Genomic DNA, 17005 nt, shown 5'->3' with positions numbered 1-17005 from the left:
TAAGAAAACAAAAATGCCATTGCGCACTTGAGTGGTATATGTATATTTCTAATTTCAAATGCTTATGATAAAAAAGTAATATAATTAACTTTAGTACATTCGTGTCATTGCTCATAGTGTTTCATTCCTGTAAAATTTGCACAAAAATTAAACGGTTTAATGTTCCTTTTAGAAAGGTCATCATTGTTTTTGTTATATAGGCCTAGAATAAAGTAGTCTAGGCAGTGGCGTAGCGAGGTCGGGTGTCACCCGGTGTGGCACTTAACGGTGTCACCCCCCAGAGGCGTAGCGACTCTTCCCGGGGACAAACTTTCAAGTTTTCGATTTGCACCCCCCTCAAGTTTTCGATTTCCACCCCCCTCAAACTTTCGATTTGCACCCCCCCCCTCAAGTTTTTGATTTGCACCCCCCCCCTCAAGTTTTTCTCTATATATTTTGCTATTTTTTGCCTTGGTGTCACCCCCCCCCCCCCCCCCCCGCCCCCCCCCCCCCCCCCCCCTCGCTACGCCCCTGAGTCTAGGTGAATGATATCGTGTGCAGGTTTAAATTTGGGTTATATATAGGGTTAGGTAAGAACTGAATCAAACTTTACCGAAATCCTATCTGAAGGTAGGCATTGTGTATTAATTAGGAACAGTGGCGTAGCGAGGTCGGGTTTCACCCGGTGCGGCATTTAATGGTGTCACCCCACAGAGGCGTAGCGACCCTTCCCGGGGACAAACTTTCAAGTTTTCGATTTGCACCACCCCCCTCAAACTTTCGATTTGCACTCCCCCCTCAAGTTTTTCTCTATATATTTTGATACTTTTTGCCTTGGTGTCACCCCCTACATGGTGTCACCCGGTGCGGTCCGCACCCCCCGCTCCCCCCCCCCTCGCTACGCCCCTGATTAGGAACAAAACTTACCAATGACCTGTTGGGCTCTACCACACGCACATCAGGAGGAAGAAGAGATATCAACCCGTGGTAGATGGCCACAGAGTTGTTGTCGCTTGGTTTACCAACAACGATGGTGATATTTTTGTAGTCACTGAGCTTAAAGTCCATCGGTAGATCCAGCTCAGAATTGTAGGTCAAAGCGACAAATACCAGAGTAGCGAACAGGTTTAGAGCTAGTATCGACGCTAATGTCACCCAACTTCGTTTTGTTAGAATCCATCTTTTTATCAACAGAGCTCTAAACTGATTGGCTTTTAGTTGCCTGCCTTTGTTTTTCTCATCTATTGATTCTGGCCTGGCTTCTGTTCAATATATTTATTTATACATAAATAAATATAAAAATAAACTCAAATAAATAAATAAACAGACAGACAGACAGACGGACGGACGGACGGACGGACGGACGGACGGACGGACGGACGGACGGACGGACGGACGGACGGACGGACGGACGGACGGACGGACGGACGGACGGACGGACGGACGGACGGACGGACAGACAGACAGACAGACAGACAGACAGACAGACAGACAGACAGACAGACAGACAGACAGACAGACAGACAGACAGACAGACAGACAGACAGACAGACAGACAGACAGACAGACAGACAGACTAACATAGGACTACCTGAGTGGCTAACATAGGACTGCCTGCATGTGCCTAACTTATGATTTCTTGATGATGACTAACATATGACTATCTTAGTGTGACTAACATAGGACTACCTGAGCGTGACTACCATATGTAACAAACATGAGTTCCTGAACAAAACGTACCTATGACGTCACCCTGCTCTTTATCAACCACGTCATTGTCGGCTGTATCTGGCATGTCCCCTGGGTTTGTGCTCAGGTTTTGGCTAGCACTCTGTGACGTAGTGGTCTGTCTCAGGGACTGTGACGTAGTGGTCTGTCTCAGGGACTGTGATGTGGTCGTCTGTCGCAAGGACTGTGTTGGCGTCGGGTCGACGTTTGAGTTGCCGACTTCCACCACAATGGACTTCAGCTCAACAGAGTTTCTTTGACTTATGATATAATTTGAAACAAAATGTGTCCATTTTACATTTAATAAATTAATAAAAACACGAAAACTTGAATTTATAATAAAATTTGAAACGATAAATGTACAATTTTTTTTTCATCAATTATTTTAAGAAAAAGAAACCTTTTTTTTTAAACAAATTATTCTAGTTTATTTTAAAAAAAAGTTTTTAAAAAAATCCTCATTGAACATAATAAATGTTTGAAACTAAATATGACTAGGTAATTATGATGAATGATTTTAAAATGCTTCTCGAAATTGTGATAAATATTTAAACTAACAATGTCTAGTTAGTTTTCATAAATGATTAAAAAAATCATTTTTGAGTTAATGGTAGATAATTGAAACTTAATTTTCATTTGTAAAAAAAAAAATAAAAAAAAAAATCAATTTTCGAATGGTTTCGATATCAACACTGTTCGTTCAAAACACACTCACACATCCGCACCCATACCCTTACTCACACTCAAACCAAAACACATGGTTTGTTTATTTAATGATCGACATAGAGGGATTATTGATCAGTTACACAGGTAAATGTTTTACAAATAAAATAAACCATCTCATACCGTTTTTCATGCCATGATTATGATTTCTTACTGATGAAAGTTATTTTTGGTAACATATTTAAAGCTTTGGCAGAATCAAATTTGAACTCACTTTTTTGTTTTAGATGATTTTTGAGAATCTTTTTTCTCCACTTGCAAACTGCTAAATAAAAAAAATAAATAAAATAAAGCAAAGCAATTTTGAAATCTTGTACTGTGTTTACATAATCTGTCGGTTTGTTGTGCGTCTGTCGTCAGCTCCGGTAACTCAAGTTCGACACATTTCAGCGATTTCGTAGTTTTAAAAAAAATTAAAGACCCCAGTAGTCACAGTTTTCTACTATTATTAGGGGATCGAGGTAGTTTTACACTTTCCTTTTGTTATATGTGATAGATATACACAAGTACTACATGAATGTGGCACTAACTCAAAAAAAAATTAAAAAGTGGACGTCTGTGGTTTGTTCCGTGTTGTCTTTATTTGTTTCCAATGGCAAAATAAGAGAATCAAGTAATTCGATTACTAACCTTGGGATATCAATTGGAGCTTTCTGCTCGATTTTTTGGCTGAACCTGATCATCACATAATAATAAAATACTGTCAGCATGCCATTACGTGCTTATATAACTAAAATAACAAACAGCACATACTGACGAAAATATTTTTTTTCTTCTAATTTACAAAAAAAAGTATTTTAAGACAAAACAATAGTTTAAATTTAAATTTAAAAAAATAATTAATTTAATTAATTTAAAAAAAATATTTATTTATAATTAAGATGTTTACATATTTGTGTTTTTTGTAATTTAATCCATTGTATGATTTTAAAAAAAAGTAGCTACACATTGAGATTAAATAATTTAAGTAGCAATTTGTATCTAATGTTTCCTAAACTGTTTGAAAGAGTTGGTCGTAAAAAAGTATAATTAAAATTATCATTTTGTATACGTGATTTGCATATATTTTAGTGTTGACAGATAGCTTGACATAGTCAGTCAAAAGAATTTTCTAGTCTAATATTGTTTGTGAATTGTTTCTAGATTCAACGCAGATATCTACAAATCCAGTAAAACAAATCTTTCTGTATATATTTTCATGCTTTACTTACGTTTCAGTTTGAGAATCTTGTTTCGATTCGCTTATCTCCCCTACTCTGGTAAAAAAAAAATAAAAAAATTGGTTTAGTAAAACTACAGAATAGCATTTTGTGATAAACGATGTTCTGTTATATCCACTCTGCAGACTTTGATAATTAGTAATGTTAATAAAATCAAGAGCTGCAAATCAATTATATTAAATATATTTTATTAGATGTTTATAATTCCAACCACAGCTCTCCAGAGTTCTCTGTCCTGCTGGAGTATGGGCCACCAGTTACATCTCTATTTTTCTGTCGTGCTGAGGTATGGGCCAACTATAACTCCAGAGTTTTCTGTTCTTCTGGAGTGTGGACCGCACTAGATTTACGTCGTATAGGCTGTTACCCACAGCTCTACACTTCCCTGATGTAGTATGGGCCTCAGACCACAGCTCTCCAAGTTATCTCCCCTACAAGACTACAGCCCTCCAAATAAAACCCTAAATGATTTTTGCTGGTATCCGCTTCAAGTTCTCTTTTTTATGTATTTGTTCTGGTTTGGTATTTTCTGAGTTCTAATGGAACGCTCGTTTCGCGTCTTCAGTATATTATCTAAGCAAATTTGCACTTTCAAACCTATTTCTCTCTCAACGTAACGGCGCTGTTTTAAAATTCTATCCTGGAGGGGTCTCGAAGCCTCGATTGCTCTTTTGTGGAGACCCATGACTAATTTTACCTGAGAAAGACATCCTCCATTGTTGTAGCTGAGAGTCCATACGATTGTAAATTTAACGAAGCCATTTTTTTGTCTAAACTTTGCAAAAGTTTTGGGAATTCACTGACGCAGTTATCAGGAAGTAGAAACGTAATCTCTGATATGTTGGATGACTTAGGATAAAAAAAGGTATACGAACATGAAATATGTTTAACTCATTGTAACAAAAAATAAGAACGTAGGAGCATAGTTTCAAGAATAAAGAAAACTAGCCCTAGTGTATTCAGGTTTAGATACAAGTCTCTACGATAAAACATGGGGCCGAGTGGCCTAGCTGTAGAGAGCTAGACTGCTAACCCGTAAGTTTCTAGTTCGAAACCGGTTTCGTCAGTAGACCGTCACTGAGTCCACTCAGCTCTAATGGGTTCCTAACTCACGTTAGGGAAAGTAAAGGCGGCTGGACATAGTGCTGACCACACCATCACTTCACAGAAACAGGAGAACTCTACTTTGCTTGCTTGTCAGGTTTGGAAGGGGAACATTACGATAAAACACGTGGAACAAAAAAGAGGGTTTTTAAAATATTTTTTTTTTACATCATCACTCTCTTGACACAGTTTTACCGACAAACATTGACACAATTTGGTATAACAAAAGTTTCGGATTTAAAAAAATAAAGTATGGTTGGGGGAAGTTTGCAACATTGTTATTAACAAACATCCATGTCTTAATTAAAACACTGATTAGACTTTGCAAAGCAATTCTTTTGTTGTTTTTATCGAAATAGCAGAATTTTGTCAAAAAAACAACAACGAATAATTAAAACATTTGTATATCTTATGTGCGATATAATGTATGAACGATTCCTTTCCAGATAATGCGAAAAAAGATTTCAAAACTTTTAGCAATGAAAAAACTGTGTCAAATAGGGCTGGTAAGTAGGTCACCAACCAGTTCTATGGCTCATGCAGGTTTTATTGAGCAGTATAACTGGTTGGTGACCTACTTACCAGCCCTATTGTCTGCTCAAAGCATCTAAATCATCCTCCACCCCAGCCTGCCCACCTGGTATATAGCGGCTTGTACACTAGACAAGACGTGTTGAATCACTTTGTATTCATGACACTCCGCGGACTTGACCAAAGTCAGTTTGTAGCCAATCCCTGTAAACAAAAACAGTAAACACTTAAAACACAATAATTATATTTTTTTCTGTTAAAAAAACTAGCCAGCTGATTCTATTAGTCAAAACTAATCAGGTAGAGGCAGACACTTTAAAGAACTGCACACAGTACCAACCAATTGCTCCGATGGTGTGTGCCAAATGTTGCCACCATCTCACGGAGCATTGCACCGCCTGGCTTTGACGTGAGGAACAACTGGGTCAGGGAAAGGTCTACGGTGGTCGACGCTGGGGTCGGAACTCATGACTGTTGGGCTAGCAAACACACCTATATGTTTTAAACACAGAAGCTGTACCATAAATTTTCTTTAAGAACATGGGCGTCCCGCAGCACTTGACGACGCCGTTGGCCATGATGGCTATCCGGTCACTCAGGTAGTCGGCCTCGTCCATAAAATGTGTCGTCATTAAGAGTGTACGTCCTTGTCGCAGGTTGGTCAGACAACGCCACAAGTCCCTGCGAGAACTGGGATCGAGTCCCGTCGAGGGCTCGTCCAGGAATATGGTCTGTGGAAAGTGTCAGATTAGAATCAGGAGTTTGAAATTTTAAGTCACCACTTTGACTAATATTGCAGTCGGTAGTGGAGTCAGGAGTCAAACTTCACATTTGAGACACCCCCTTTGAGACACCACCTATGATACACCCTTTTGAGACACCACCTTTGAGACACCCTCTTTTAAGACACCACATTTAAGACACCAAGACACCCCTTTGAGACACCCTTTGAGACACCCCCTTTGAGGCACCACCTTTAAGACACCCCCTTCTTCGCGTCACTACCCTAGCGTGAGTACCTTGGTATTGCCTACAAATGCACAAGCAACGGAAAGCTTTCTCTTCTGTCCCCCAGACAAATTCTTGGGCTTGTCATCGATTTTAAGCTGCAGCTCCAGCTGCGACAAAGTTTCTAAAGCTCCAGTTCTGGTGAGTTCTCCTTTTCGCATCTAGTTTACATCATAACAATTTTTTTTTTCAATTTTAGACCTTCAAGAGTGGCTTTTCTTTATAGATATTTGAATAATAGTGAATTATATATATATATATATATATATATATATATATATATATATATATATATATATATATATATATATTTCTTTTATAATGAACGCTCGTAACAGAATATATATGTATATATATATATATATATATATATATATATATATATATATATATATATATATATATATATATATATATATATATATATATATATATATATATATATATATATATATATATATGTATATATATATATATATATATATATATATACATATATATATATATATATATATATATATATATATATATATATATATATATGTATATTTATATATATATATATATATATATATATATATATATATATATATATATATATATATATATTACTGACAACATTGTGCGAATCATTGGCTTCTACTATTGTGAGTAGCGCGGCCAATGGTTCGGACACAGTGTGAGGTATGCATAAAAAACATTAAGTAGACCCTATCTCTACTCTTATTTTTTAAAAAGTGAAAGATACCTACCCTATTGTACAAGATTTTGCAACCTCAGCAAAAAGCGCATAGACTAAAAGAAAAGAAAGTCGAGAAACGACACCTACCTTAGTGTAGAAGACCATATGCTCGTAGACTGTGAGTCTGGGAAAAAACAAATCGTGCTGAGGACAGAAGCCCAGGGTTTTTCTAATGGCTGTCATGTTTCCAATAACATCCATGCCGTCAATCATCACTTGACCGCGAGTTATGGGGGTCAGACCTGATAGGGTTAATAAAATAAATTGCTTTCAGCTCTGTAGGCAAGGTAATATAAGGGTACTAAAATAATGGTTTAAATAAAGCAAATTTCACATTATATCTCTTCTAAGACAACTTTTGCCAAGCATCATTAAAGGGGCAACAGTCTCTCACTTAAGATAATTAAATTTTCAGTTTCGCCAAGAACTAAATAGTGGCACAATCAACATCAATCTAAGGTGTCTTAAAACATTTCGACCAGTTCGACTGTGGGGCCATTTCTTCAAATCTAAGAAATGTTTTTAAAAAAGTTTCACCAGAAAAAAATGTTGAACCGTACGTCTACCTAATATCTTAAACAAAACAATTTCACCATATCAAACAGTCTATCACTCCCTACCTAAGATCATTGAAATAATTTCACCAAATCAAACAGTCTATCACTCCCTACTTAAGATCATTGAAATAATTTCACCAAATCAAACAGTCTATCACTCCCTACCTAAGATCATTGAAATAATTTCACCAAATCCAACAGTCTATCACTCCCTACCTAAGATCATTGAAATAATTTCACCAAATCAAACAGTCTATCACCTACCTAAGATCATGGAAATAATTTCACCAAATCAAACAGTCTATCACTGCCTACCTAAGATCATGGAAATAATTTCACCAAATCAAACAGTCTATCACTCCCTACCTAAGATCATTGAAATAATTTCACCAAATCAAACAGTCTATCACTACCTACCTAAGATCATTGAAATAATTTCACCAAATCAAACAGTCTATCACCCTACCTAAGATCATTGAAATCATCGTCGTTTTACCGGCACCATTGTGTCCGAGTAACATTGTAATCTGGTTGGTGTAGATGTCCAGACTGACGCCAGAAACTACCATGGCTTTATCGTACATCTAAATAACAAAAAATATAGTTTATACATTACTCCAGCACGCCAGATAATTCTAGAGATATGTATTTGAGGGGCTATTACTCCTTCAGGATAGAGAACTCTAGAGATGTGTATTTTAGGGGCTATTACTCCATCAGGACAGAGAACTCTAGAAATATGTATTTTAGGGGCTATTACTCCATCAAGACAGATAACTCTAGAGATATGTATTTGCGGGGCCATAACTCCAGTACACAAAAAACTCTGGGAAGATTTAGATTTAGGGGCCGTTACTCCAATAGGTAAAAAAACTGGAGATTTAGATAAGTGTCTGTGACACTATTCCAATAAAAATGAATGGTAGATGATGGTGATGAAAAAATGATATTTTTTTTCCTCGTAGTAAAGTGATTCAGTAGAAACTAATTGATAATATTCTAACAAGAAACAACAATGATAAAGTGTAAAGCCATTTGGAAATGAAATTAATTATCAAACACATACGTATACTTTAGAAACATGGAACGCACCTTTCAACAACAAAGTACTAAACCGAGATGTATTGAGAAAGAAAAAAAAAAACTCCGTATTCTTATAACATTACTTTTAATAATCTTATATAAGCTTACCTTGACCAAGTCACGAACGACAATTCCTGTTGTCTCAGTCCCTGAAGGCTTTTCAAAGAACTTTTTATTTTGCGGAGGTACGGGAGGGATACATGTTTTCTTTATTTCACATCTGATAGCCTAAAGATTAGTGCAAACATTTTATTTTGAGGTTATGATAAAAAATGCTGTAAAATCGATATATATATATATATATATATATATATATATATATATATATATATATATATATATATATATATATACGTAGAGCCATAACCCATCACCACACTTTAGTCCATATTTCACCTGAAAATATTTCACCTACCTCTCTAAACCGTAAACGTTCGCTTGCCAACACTATCGTACAGTTCACGGCACTATTGAGTACCATGTACAACATTCCTTCAACAAACGGTAAAACATCCGCGTCTGTTTTCTCATGTCTGAAATCTGATTGAAACAAAAATGAACACTTCTAAAGCGAGACAACAGCAGACTGAAATTGCTGAATGTATACGATAAAATTCGGCTAAAAATAGGGCTTGTAAGTCTACGGCCTCGAAATCTACTAGCTGGTAAGTACGAGAACGAGAAGTTGTGACCTACTTACAAGCCCTATACTTTGACTAGTTCAAGGTAACAGTGTAACGATCTCTAATCAGGGGCGTAGCAAGGGGGTGGATGGGGGTGCGGACCGCACCGGGTGACACCATTTAGGGGGCTGACACCAAGGCAAAAAATAGCAAAATAAATAGAGAAAAACTCGAGGAGGGTGCAAATCGAAAGTTTGAGGGGGGGGGGGTGCAAATCGAAAACTTGAGGGGGGAGGTGCAAATCGAAAGTTTGAGGGGGGGGGGTGCAATCGAAAATTTGTAAGTTTGTCCCTGGGAAGGGTCTCTATGCCTTTGGGAGGGAGGGTGACACCATTAAGTGCCGCACCGGGTGACACCCGACCTCGCTACGCCACTGTCTCTAATCACACATTAATTCACGAAAGTAAAAAAAAATTTATCCCATTAATAACTTTAAAAAAAAGCACACAATATATTAAACATGAAAAAAAAACCGTGATCTATTTTGGCAGATATCTTTGCTAGTTCGATTATCAAGTAGGTCTTGTAACATTCTACTACACAGCCGACGCCGTCTTTTACATATATAACACGACAACTCTCGATACTTACATCGAAATTCCTCCGCGCACAACCATTTAAAACACATAATCATGCCATGGGAGTAGAGGAAGGGCCCCACCAAAACATTTATCCACGATCCACTGACTTGGTTTGATAGGACGTTCGCAGCCACGAAATAAAAAAAGGCGTACAATCCGGCGAGTTTCGCTGTTAAAAAAAGACAAAAGTTAGGACTATCTCTTTTCGTTTAAAATATAAACCAAAAATACCTCATGCTATTTAATTCACGTGCACATAACGACACAACCTTTAAAACCTACGATTAGCCCACTTTCTAAATCTACTCATTTTTGCTCGCACTGTAAACATTCTCAACATCACTCACTTTGTAAACCTAAGATCTATCTAATGCTAAACCTTCATCACTTTCTAGTTATCTGAACCTAAACAACTAAAACCACATTCTATACCCAACCAAATTCACTTACATTCTAATTCTATACCTTATAACATATCAAATACCACTCACAATGTTAATCTACTAAAATCACTCAAATATGCCCAAGTTTAGAATCACTAAACACAACCATTCCATGCATTACTAACCATCGTTTAAAAAACAGGACAACATCAGCGAAAATGTCAGGCTATTTATGGTCATGTGAGTATACAATGTGAATTGAGATACAAACGACAAATGAAACATGGGCCCTCTTTTCCACTCGTAGCTCCACAGTAAGGACACGATCAGGACGTTTATGAGACCAATAAAAAGCCGAGCCAGAAGCCATGAGCTCCAGTACACCACTTGAGAGAGGCCCTGCACCTTCAGTGTCTCCTGAAAAAAAAACCAAGGACAGCCACATAATGATTAAAACAAGTATATTTCCGTATTTTCTAAAGTGTTTTCTTTCTATAACTTTTTCTAATTTCAAGACAATTATAAAGCTAGCCTATGTTCTTAGCCTTCCCTCATTTCATTGCAATTGCACTTTGGTCTAATGAGTCGATTATACATGACGTCATACATTGAGACGATTTTAAATTCAAAATCAGTGTCAGGCATTGTAAACACAAAACGTCGTCCCACGTGAGTCTACCCTCACCAAGCTGCGGCTATAGAATTACTTTAAAAAACATTATACACCGATTTCATTCTAAAATATCAAATTGACTGGGCTATCGTAGATATGCTGACCAATTTTATCAGAATTATAACACAAACAAATGGGAAAAAACTAACTAATAAAATAAAATGATAAGTGAATTTGTCAATTATTATCATACAAAACACGAATCACTTTCTCACTTGGAGTATGATTTCAGTTATGGACATATATAACCAGAATTATAACAAAGACAAACAAAGACATTGTCGAAAAGCAAAAGGCATCGAAACCATTAAATATTACACTGTCGGCATTTTTATGAGAATTAATTTACCTTTCCTTTTTCTCAAATCTAGTAAGCCAGGGCGGCGCCTTGCCGAAGCGGCTAGTTACCTTAATATTGGCTTCTTTCTCCTCGACAATAAGTAACGTTGAGATGACAACAAGAGACAGCATTATCGTGGGGAGTACAATAAGAATATCCGACAAATTCTCAACGCCAATAGTAACGGCAGGCATCATCTGAGTTTTCACCAACAACCGCGGGTTGTGTGTCAGGTTGCCGGGTTGTCCCAACCAGTAGTTCAAGTACAGCTGTGCAACAACCAGCTGAGTAGGAGTTAACCCTGTGTAGGCATTTTCTGCAACACATTGTGTGGATGTTTTTTAAAAACTAGAACTGAGGTAGACACAATAGAGAATGAACCTCATTAAATAGAGTTCGGGGCGTCTGGGGATTTTAATGGGATGGAGGGGGGGGGGGGGGGCGGTTGAAGCTGAAATAGGGACTCAGTGGGTTACATGTTGAAGAAAATCCTTTCCAATATTACAATTAAGAACGGCGAACACAAAAGAGACATTTAAACTGTTTTGTAAAGGGCAGAGGATGGTCAACCCCTAAATGGTCAGTAGAGCCAGAACCCAGGGTGGACAACCTTCAGTGGTCAGCAGTGGCGTAGCTAGGATTTTTGGGCACCTATGCAAAAGTGTTAGTGGGCCCCTCAGAAGCGTAGCGACCCTTCCCGGCGACCGGGGACAAACTTTCGATTTGCACTGCACCCCACCCTCCCCTCAAACTTTCGATTTGCACCCCCCTCAAACTTTCGATTTGCACCCCCCTCAGACTTTCGATTTGCACCCCCCCCCCTCAGACTTTCGATTTGCACCCCCTCAAACTTTCGATTTGCACCCCCCTCAGACTTTCGATTTGCACCCCCACCCCCTCAGACTTTCGATTTGCACCCCCTCAAACTTTCGATTTGCACCCCCCTCAGACTTTCGATTTGCACCCCCACCCCCTCAGACTTTCGATTTGAACCCCCCCTCAAACCTTCGAAGAAGGGCCCCTATTTGCCTTGGGCCCCTATGCCTTGCTTACGCTAGCTTTACGGTAGCTACGCCACTGGTGGTCAGTAGTGCCAGAACCCAGGGTGGACAACCCTCAGTGGTCAGTGGAGCCAGAACCCAGGGTGGACAACCCTCAGTGGTCAGTGGAGCCAGAACCCAGGGTGGACAACCCTCAGTGGTCAGTAGTGCCAGAACCCAGGGTGGTCAACCCTCAGTGGTCAGTGGAGCCAGAACCCAGGGTGGTCAACCCTCAGTGGTCAGTGGAGCCAGAACCCAGGGTGGACAACCCTCAGTGGTCAGTAGTACCAGAGCCCAGGGTGGATAACCCTCAATCTACAGTAGTGCCAGAACCCATACAGTCTGCCTGGCTATGAGCGTAGCTTCAGCTGGTAAGGACCATAAACCAGAGAGAAACCCTTAAGATTAATGCAGTCAAACAGGTGTTATTTTTGTAAAAACTTTTTATTTGAAATAAACTAAATGTGTTTAAAATAAGGCGATAAAGGTAGGTAGTCAATTAGCGATTGCACTAATAACTTAATGTGGGACGGTGTGGCCTAGCGGTAGAGCGCTAGGCTGCTAACCCGAAAGTATCGGGTCCAAGGCAGTAGAGCGTCCCTGAGTCAACACAGCTCAAATGGGTACCTAACTCATATTAGGAAAAGTAAAGACGGCTGGTCAAAGAGCTGATCACACCTTTCCATCATATGCCGTTGTCCAGAAACGCTAGGTCTAAAGAGGATATTTGACTTGACTTTTACTAATCTATTGTTAGGTGCGTGAGATTAGTATAAATTTGCTTACTCTTCGATTTGCCAGTCCGCCGCGTTGTCGGTACGGCATCTTTGACGGGAACCCGAAATTTGAGGTGGTTTGGAAGAAGTCCATCGGGGGTTTCGGTGTCCTCAAATATTGCCAGTGGGTCGTTCTTTATGTTAGCCACAGGTCCGAATTCTTTTGGAACTTTTTGGTGAAAATAATTGAAGAAAATGATAGTTTTTAGAAAAGTGTTGGGACAAAGAAAGTTTTAAGAAAATAATTGAGGAAAATGATAGTTTTAAGAAAAGTGTTGGGGAAAATGATAGTTTTTTAGAAAATTATCTGGAAAATGATAATTTTAATTAAGAAAATTATTGGGGAAATTATAGTCAACTATATTCTCACTAATGCAATGGATACTGGTCATATATATATACATATATATATATATATATATATATATATATATATATATATATATATATATATATATATATATATTGAGCAGTGAACTGTCTACTTACTTGTCCAGTTGACATTGACCATAGCTCTGAGAGCTAAAGTATCAGGCATGTAAGTGAAGGTTTCTTGAATCCCATAGTTTAAGCTGACGGGGGGAAACTGCTTCGTGCGTGTGATAAGTTTGAGGAGAAGGAATGCACTGGCACAGAAGAAGGTGATCCCTGAAAAAGGTAAGTTTGGGTGGTGTGTTGGACAGAATAGATAATGGGTTTGAACACACTAAGCGATTTGTTTTTTCTCCATATACGGTATATAAAAATAAAATTCAATTTAATTTTACACGGGCAGCCACCGGCAGGATGCGATTTGGCGCCCCGGTCTTTCCCTTGCGCGCTATGGCGTATACGTTCGTTTTAAATAGTGAGATAGACGGGCGTTATAGTCATTCAATAAACTGAATCAGGCGCAGAGGTGTAGCGAGGGAGGGGGGGGGGCGGGGGGACATATGTCCCCGGGCGCCGACCTTAGGGGGGGCGCCAAATTGCAAGTTTGGGGGGGGGGTGCAAATGAAAAGTTCGAGGGGGGTGCAAATCGAAAGTTTGAGGGGGGGGGGTGCAAATGAAAAGTTCGAGGGGGGGTGCAAATCGAAAATTTGCTCCCGAGGGGGGCGCCAAATTGAAAGTATGTCCCCGGGCGCCGGGATGGGTCGCTACGCCTCTGATCAGGCGAGTCCTAAATTTGAGCATCCATTAGGGAGAGGTTGTTGGCACTAGGAAGAGCTAACTAGTTTGATAAACCGTACAAACATCTGAAAAACATGTTTACCTATTTCGATTACTGACATCTTTATCGACCTTTTTAAAACGATGACGTTTTTGTAGTACAGGGCGGAATACTGGCACCTGAGCTCTTCCCAATCAGGCATGCTTGAAAGGTGAGCTGTAACCCTGGCAGGTTGCAATTTGGCGCCTCGGGCTATCCCGTGAGCGCTGTGGCGCCTACGTTGGTTTCAAATATTGCGATAGCCTATGCATAAGATTGCGGTTTAGAGTCGTTTACTAAACATAATCAGGCAGGTTTGAAAGGTGAGTTGTAGCTGAAACAGAATGGAGAGTAGAAGACACTTAGTTGTGTGTAGTTTTCTATTTTATTTTGAGACCTAACATCATTTTCTTATTAACAATCTAAGATATTAGGTCGCACGGGCAAAATATATTAGAGACAAAACATTCGCAGAAAAAAATACATCAGGAGAAAAGTAAATTACGGAGAAAACACGTCAGACTCAACAGATCTCAGAGAAGAAAGATCGAAGGGACAAAATATATCAGGGACTACATCTAAGGGACAAAATATATCATGGACTTTATCTGAGGGACAAAATATATCATGGACTTTATCTGAGGGACAAAATATATAATGAACTTTATCTGAGGGACAAAATATATCAGGAACTTTATCTGAGGGACAAAATATATCAGGGACTTTATCTGAGGGACAAAATATATCAGGGACTTTATCTGAGGGACAAAATATATCAGGTACTTTATCTGAGGGACAAAATATATCAGGGACTTTATCTGAGGGACAAAATATATCAGGGACTTTATCTGAGGGACAAAATATATCAGGGACTTTATCTGAGGGACAAAATATATCAGGGACTTTATCTGAGGGACATAATATCCCAGTGGTAGGTAATCTGAAACAAAATATCTCAACGACAAAATATTTCAGCGACAAAATATAACAAAGACAAAATATCCCCAAAGACAAAATATATTAGTGACAAAATTTGAGGAACAAAAATTAACTGCACATGCAATGGTATGAATCAAGAAATAACACAACTCTACTTCATTTACTAAAAGTACCGTTTGTATACTCTATTCCATACCTTTAAATATGGTCTATTATGGTTTTTCTAGATTCAATAAATAAAGTTACCAATTCTTCGTTTCAAAACAACTCCAACTCTTTTGTTTTAGAAGTTATATCTGCTACAATTGCACACATTAATAGTTCAAGTTTTCGGAAAAAGCCAATTATGCGCGTAATCAGTTACTTGATGGCATTTTAGGAGAATGACAGTCTAGATAGTCTGTTTTCTATTTTAATAAGCAAATATATAATATCATGGACACTTGATCTCAGACAAAATTTCTCAGACAAATTATCTCAGACAAAATATCCCAGACAAAATATCTCAGACAAAAAATATCACGGCAAATCAGTCGCTTTGAACATTTTTTAAATTGATTTTCATTTTTTTACTACGTTTTTAATAACTTGCCAATCTAAATATTTTCTTTTGAAATACTTTACTTTGAAGGTAACCATTAACAGAAACATAATTTTCCAAAACTCAACAAAGATTTATCAAAAAGTATAATGCTACACACTTTTTAAAAACGGGGTTTTCCGATGTGTGATTTTTCTAATAAAACTTTGTGTAAAAAAAGTGTGCGGATTGTTTTTGCATCCAGTGTTTTAAGTTGATAGAGACCTCTGAACAAGACAAATATACAAAATATAGACTAAATAGATCTTTATAATGCCGGAATGGGTAGAAATGGGATGTCAATTTTCGGCTCTAACTTACAAGAACATCTGCCTCTATAAAAGCTCACTTTGGATTACTATACTAGAACTGAGTAAAGATTTTGTAATTGTTTTGAGAGAGATAAGAAAATCTAGCTCTAGATCTAGAGATCTAAATCTGAGATCTAGCTCTTGAACTAGGTTATAGAATATTCTAGATGAAGTGTTCAATATTGTTTATCTATTATTGCTGAGGTAATGGCTAGATTTTTCACATTTTAAAATACTTCTTCCTCTGCTTACCACACTAGCTCAAATAATTTCAACATCTTCTGCAAATAATAATTGCAGGTGACGTCAAAATATTTTGAGCTAATTAGTGTTAATAATGATATACCCTATACCTTAAGGTCTACACTCTTCACCCTACAGTCTATACCATACACAGACCACACCCTACATACTCCTGCCTCAACATCCAAAATACTTCTTTCAACAACCTGCACCTCCATACTCAAACCCTACACCACAACAATACACCTCAAATTCTACACTCTACACTACACACTCCAGCCCAGGCTTCGCCAATATGCAATCATTCTATGGTCTATTCGTCTATGGAGCCATATTTGACAGATAAAGGTTCATCAACCTTAGGGTTACTTATAATGTCATCTATAGTGTTATGTTCAACATAAAGTTTATGGCAACAAATTTGTATAGCTTGTATTGTCTAATCTATAACAATCTGGAAGGTTTGAAAACTACTTAAATAATTGTTACATTGATGATGTTGTCTTAATTTAGATAAGGTTAAATACTCTATGCTATGTTATACAAGTCTTACTTTCTTCCTTAACCATATATGCTTCATTATACTTTTTAT

The 17005-nt window shown here is 38.0% G+C and overlaps 2 protein-coding genes across 2 annotated transcripts in view; one reads left to right on the top strand and one right to left on the bottom strand.

Annotated features, from left to right (window-relative positions):
- Positions 1-14503, bottom strand: part of LOC131947121 (phospholipid-transporting ATPase ABCA3) — a 28750-nt gene extending 14247 nt beyond the window's left edge. The window contains exons 1-18 of the mRNA XM_059308228.1: positions 14404-14503; positions 13641-13799; positions 11404-11651; positions 10508-10739; positions 9950-10108; positions 9091-9215; positions 8784-8903; positions 8059-8176; positions 7123-7277; positions 6305-6454; positions 5806-6016; positions 5392-5489; positions 4348-4499; positions 3642-3686; positions 3061-3105; positions 2645-2695; positions 1720-1967; positions 907-1241 (exon numbers count right to left, since the gene is read on the bottom strand). Of these exons, the coding sequence (XP_059164211.1) occupies positions 907-1241; positions 1720-1967; positions 2645-2695; positions 3061-3105; positions 3642-3686; positions 4348-4499; positions 5392-5489; positions 5806-6016; positions 6305-6454; positions 7123-7277; positions 8059-8176; positions 8784-8903; positions 9091-9215; positions 9950-10108; positions 10508-10739; positions 11404-11651; positions 13641-13799; positions 14404-14503 (2751 nt within the window). The remainder of the gene's footprint in view (positions 1-906; positions 1242-1719; positions 1968-2644; positions 2696-3060; positions 3106-3641; positions 3687-4347; positions 4500-5391; positions 5490-5805; positions 6017-6304; positions 6455-7122; positions 7278-8058; positions 8177-8783; positions 8904-9090; positions 9216-9949; positions 10109-10507; positions 10740-11403; positions 11652-13640; positions 13800-14403) is intronic.
- A 1588-nt stretch (positions 14504-16091) lies between these two features.
- The window catches only part of LOC131947120 (phospholipid-transporting ATPase ABCA3-like), an 18648-nt gene continuing 17734 nt past the window's right edge, over positions 16092-17005 (top strand). Inside the window, exon 1 of the mRNA XM_059308227.1 lies at positions 16092-16232. Coding sequence (XP_059164210.1) covers positions 16133-16232 — 100 coding nt within the window. The 5' untranslated portion in view covers positions 16092-16132. The remainder of the gene's footprint in view (positions 16233-17005) is intronic.

Source organism: Physella acuta, unplaced genomic scaffold, assembly GCF_028476545.2.
Source record: "Physella acuta isolate Inbredline_101_S28 unplaced genomic scaffold, ASM2847654v3 ptg000583l, whole genome shotgun sequence".
Classification (NCBI taxonomy): Eukaryota; Metazoa; Mollusca; class Gastropoda; family Physidae; genus Physella; species Physella acuta.
Note: the sequence above shows the minus strand (reverse complement) of the source record. Positions and strands in the feature narration are given on the sequence as shown.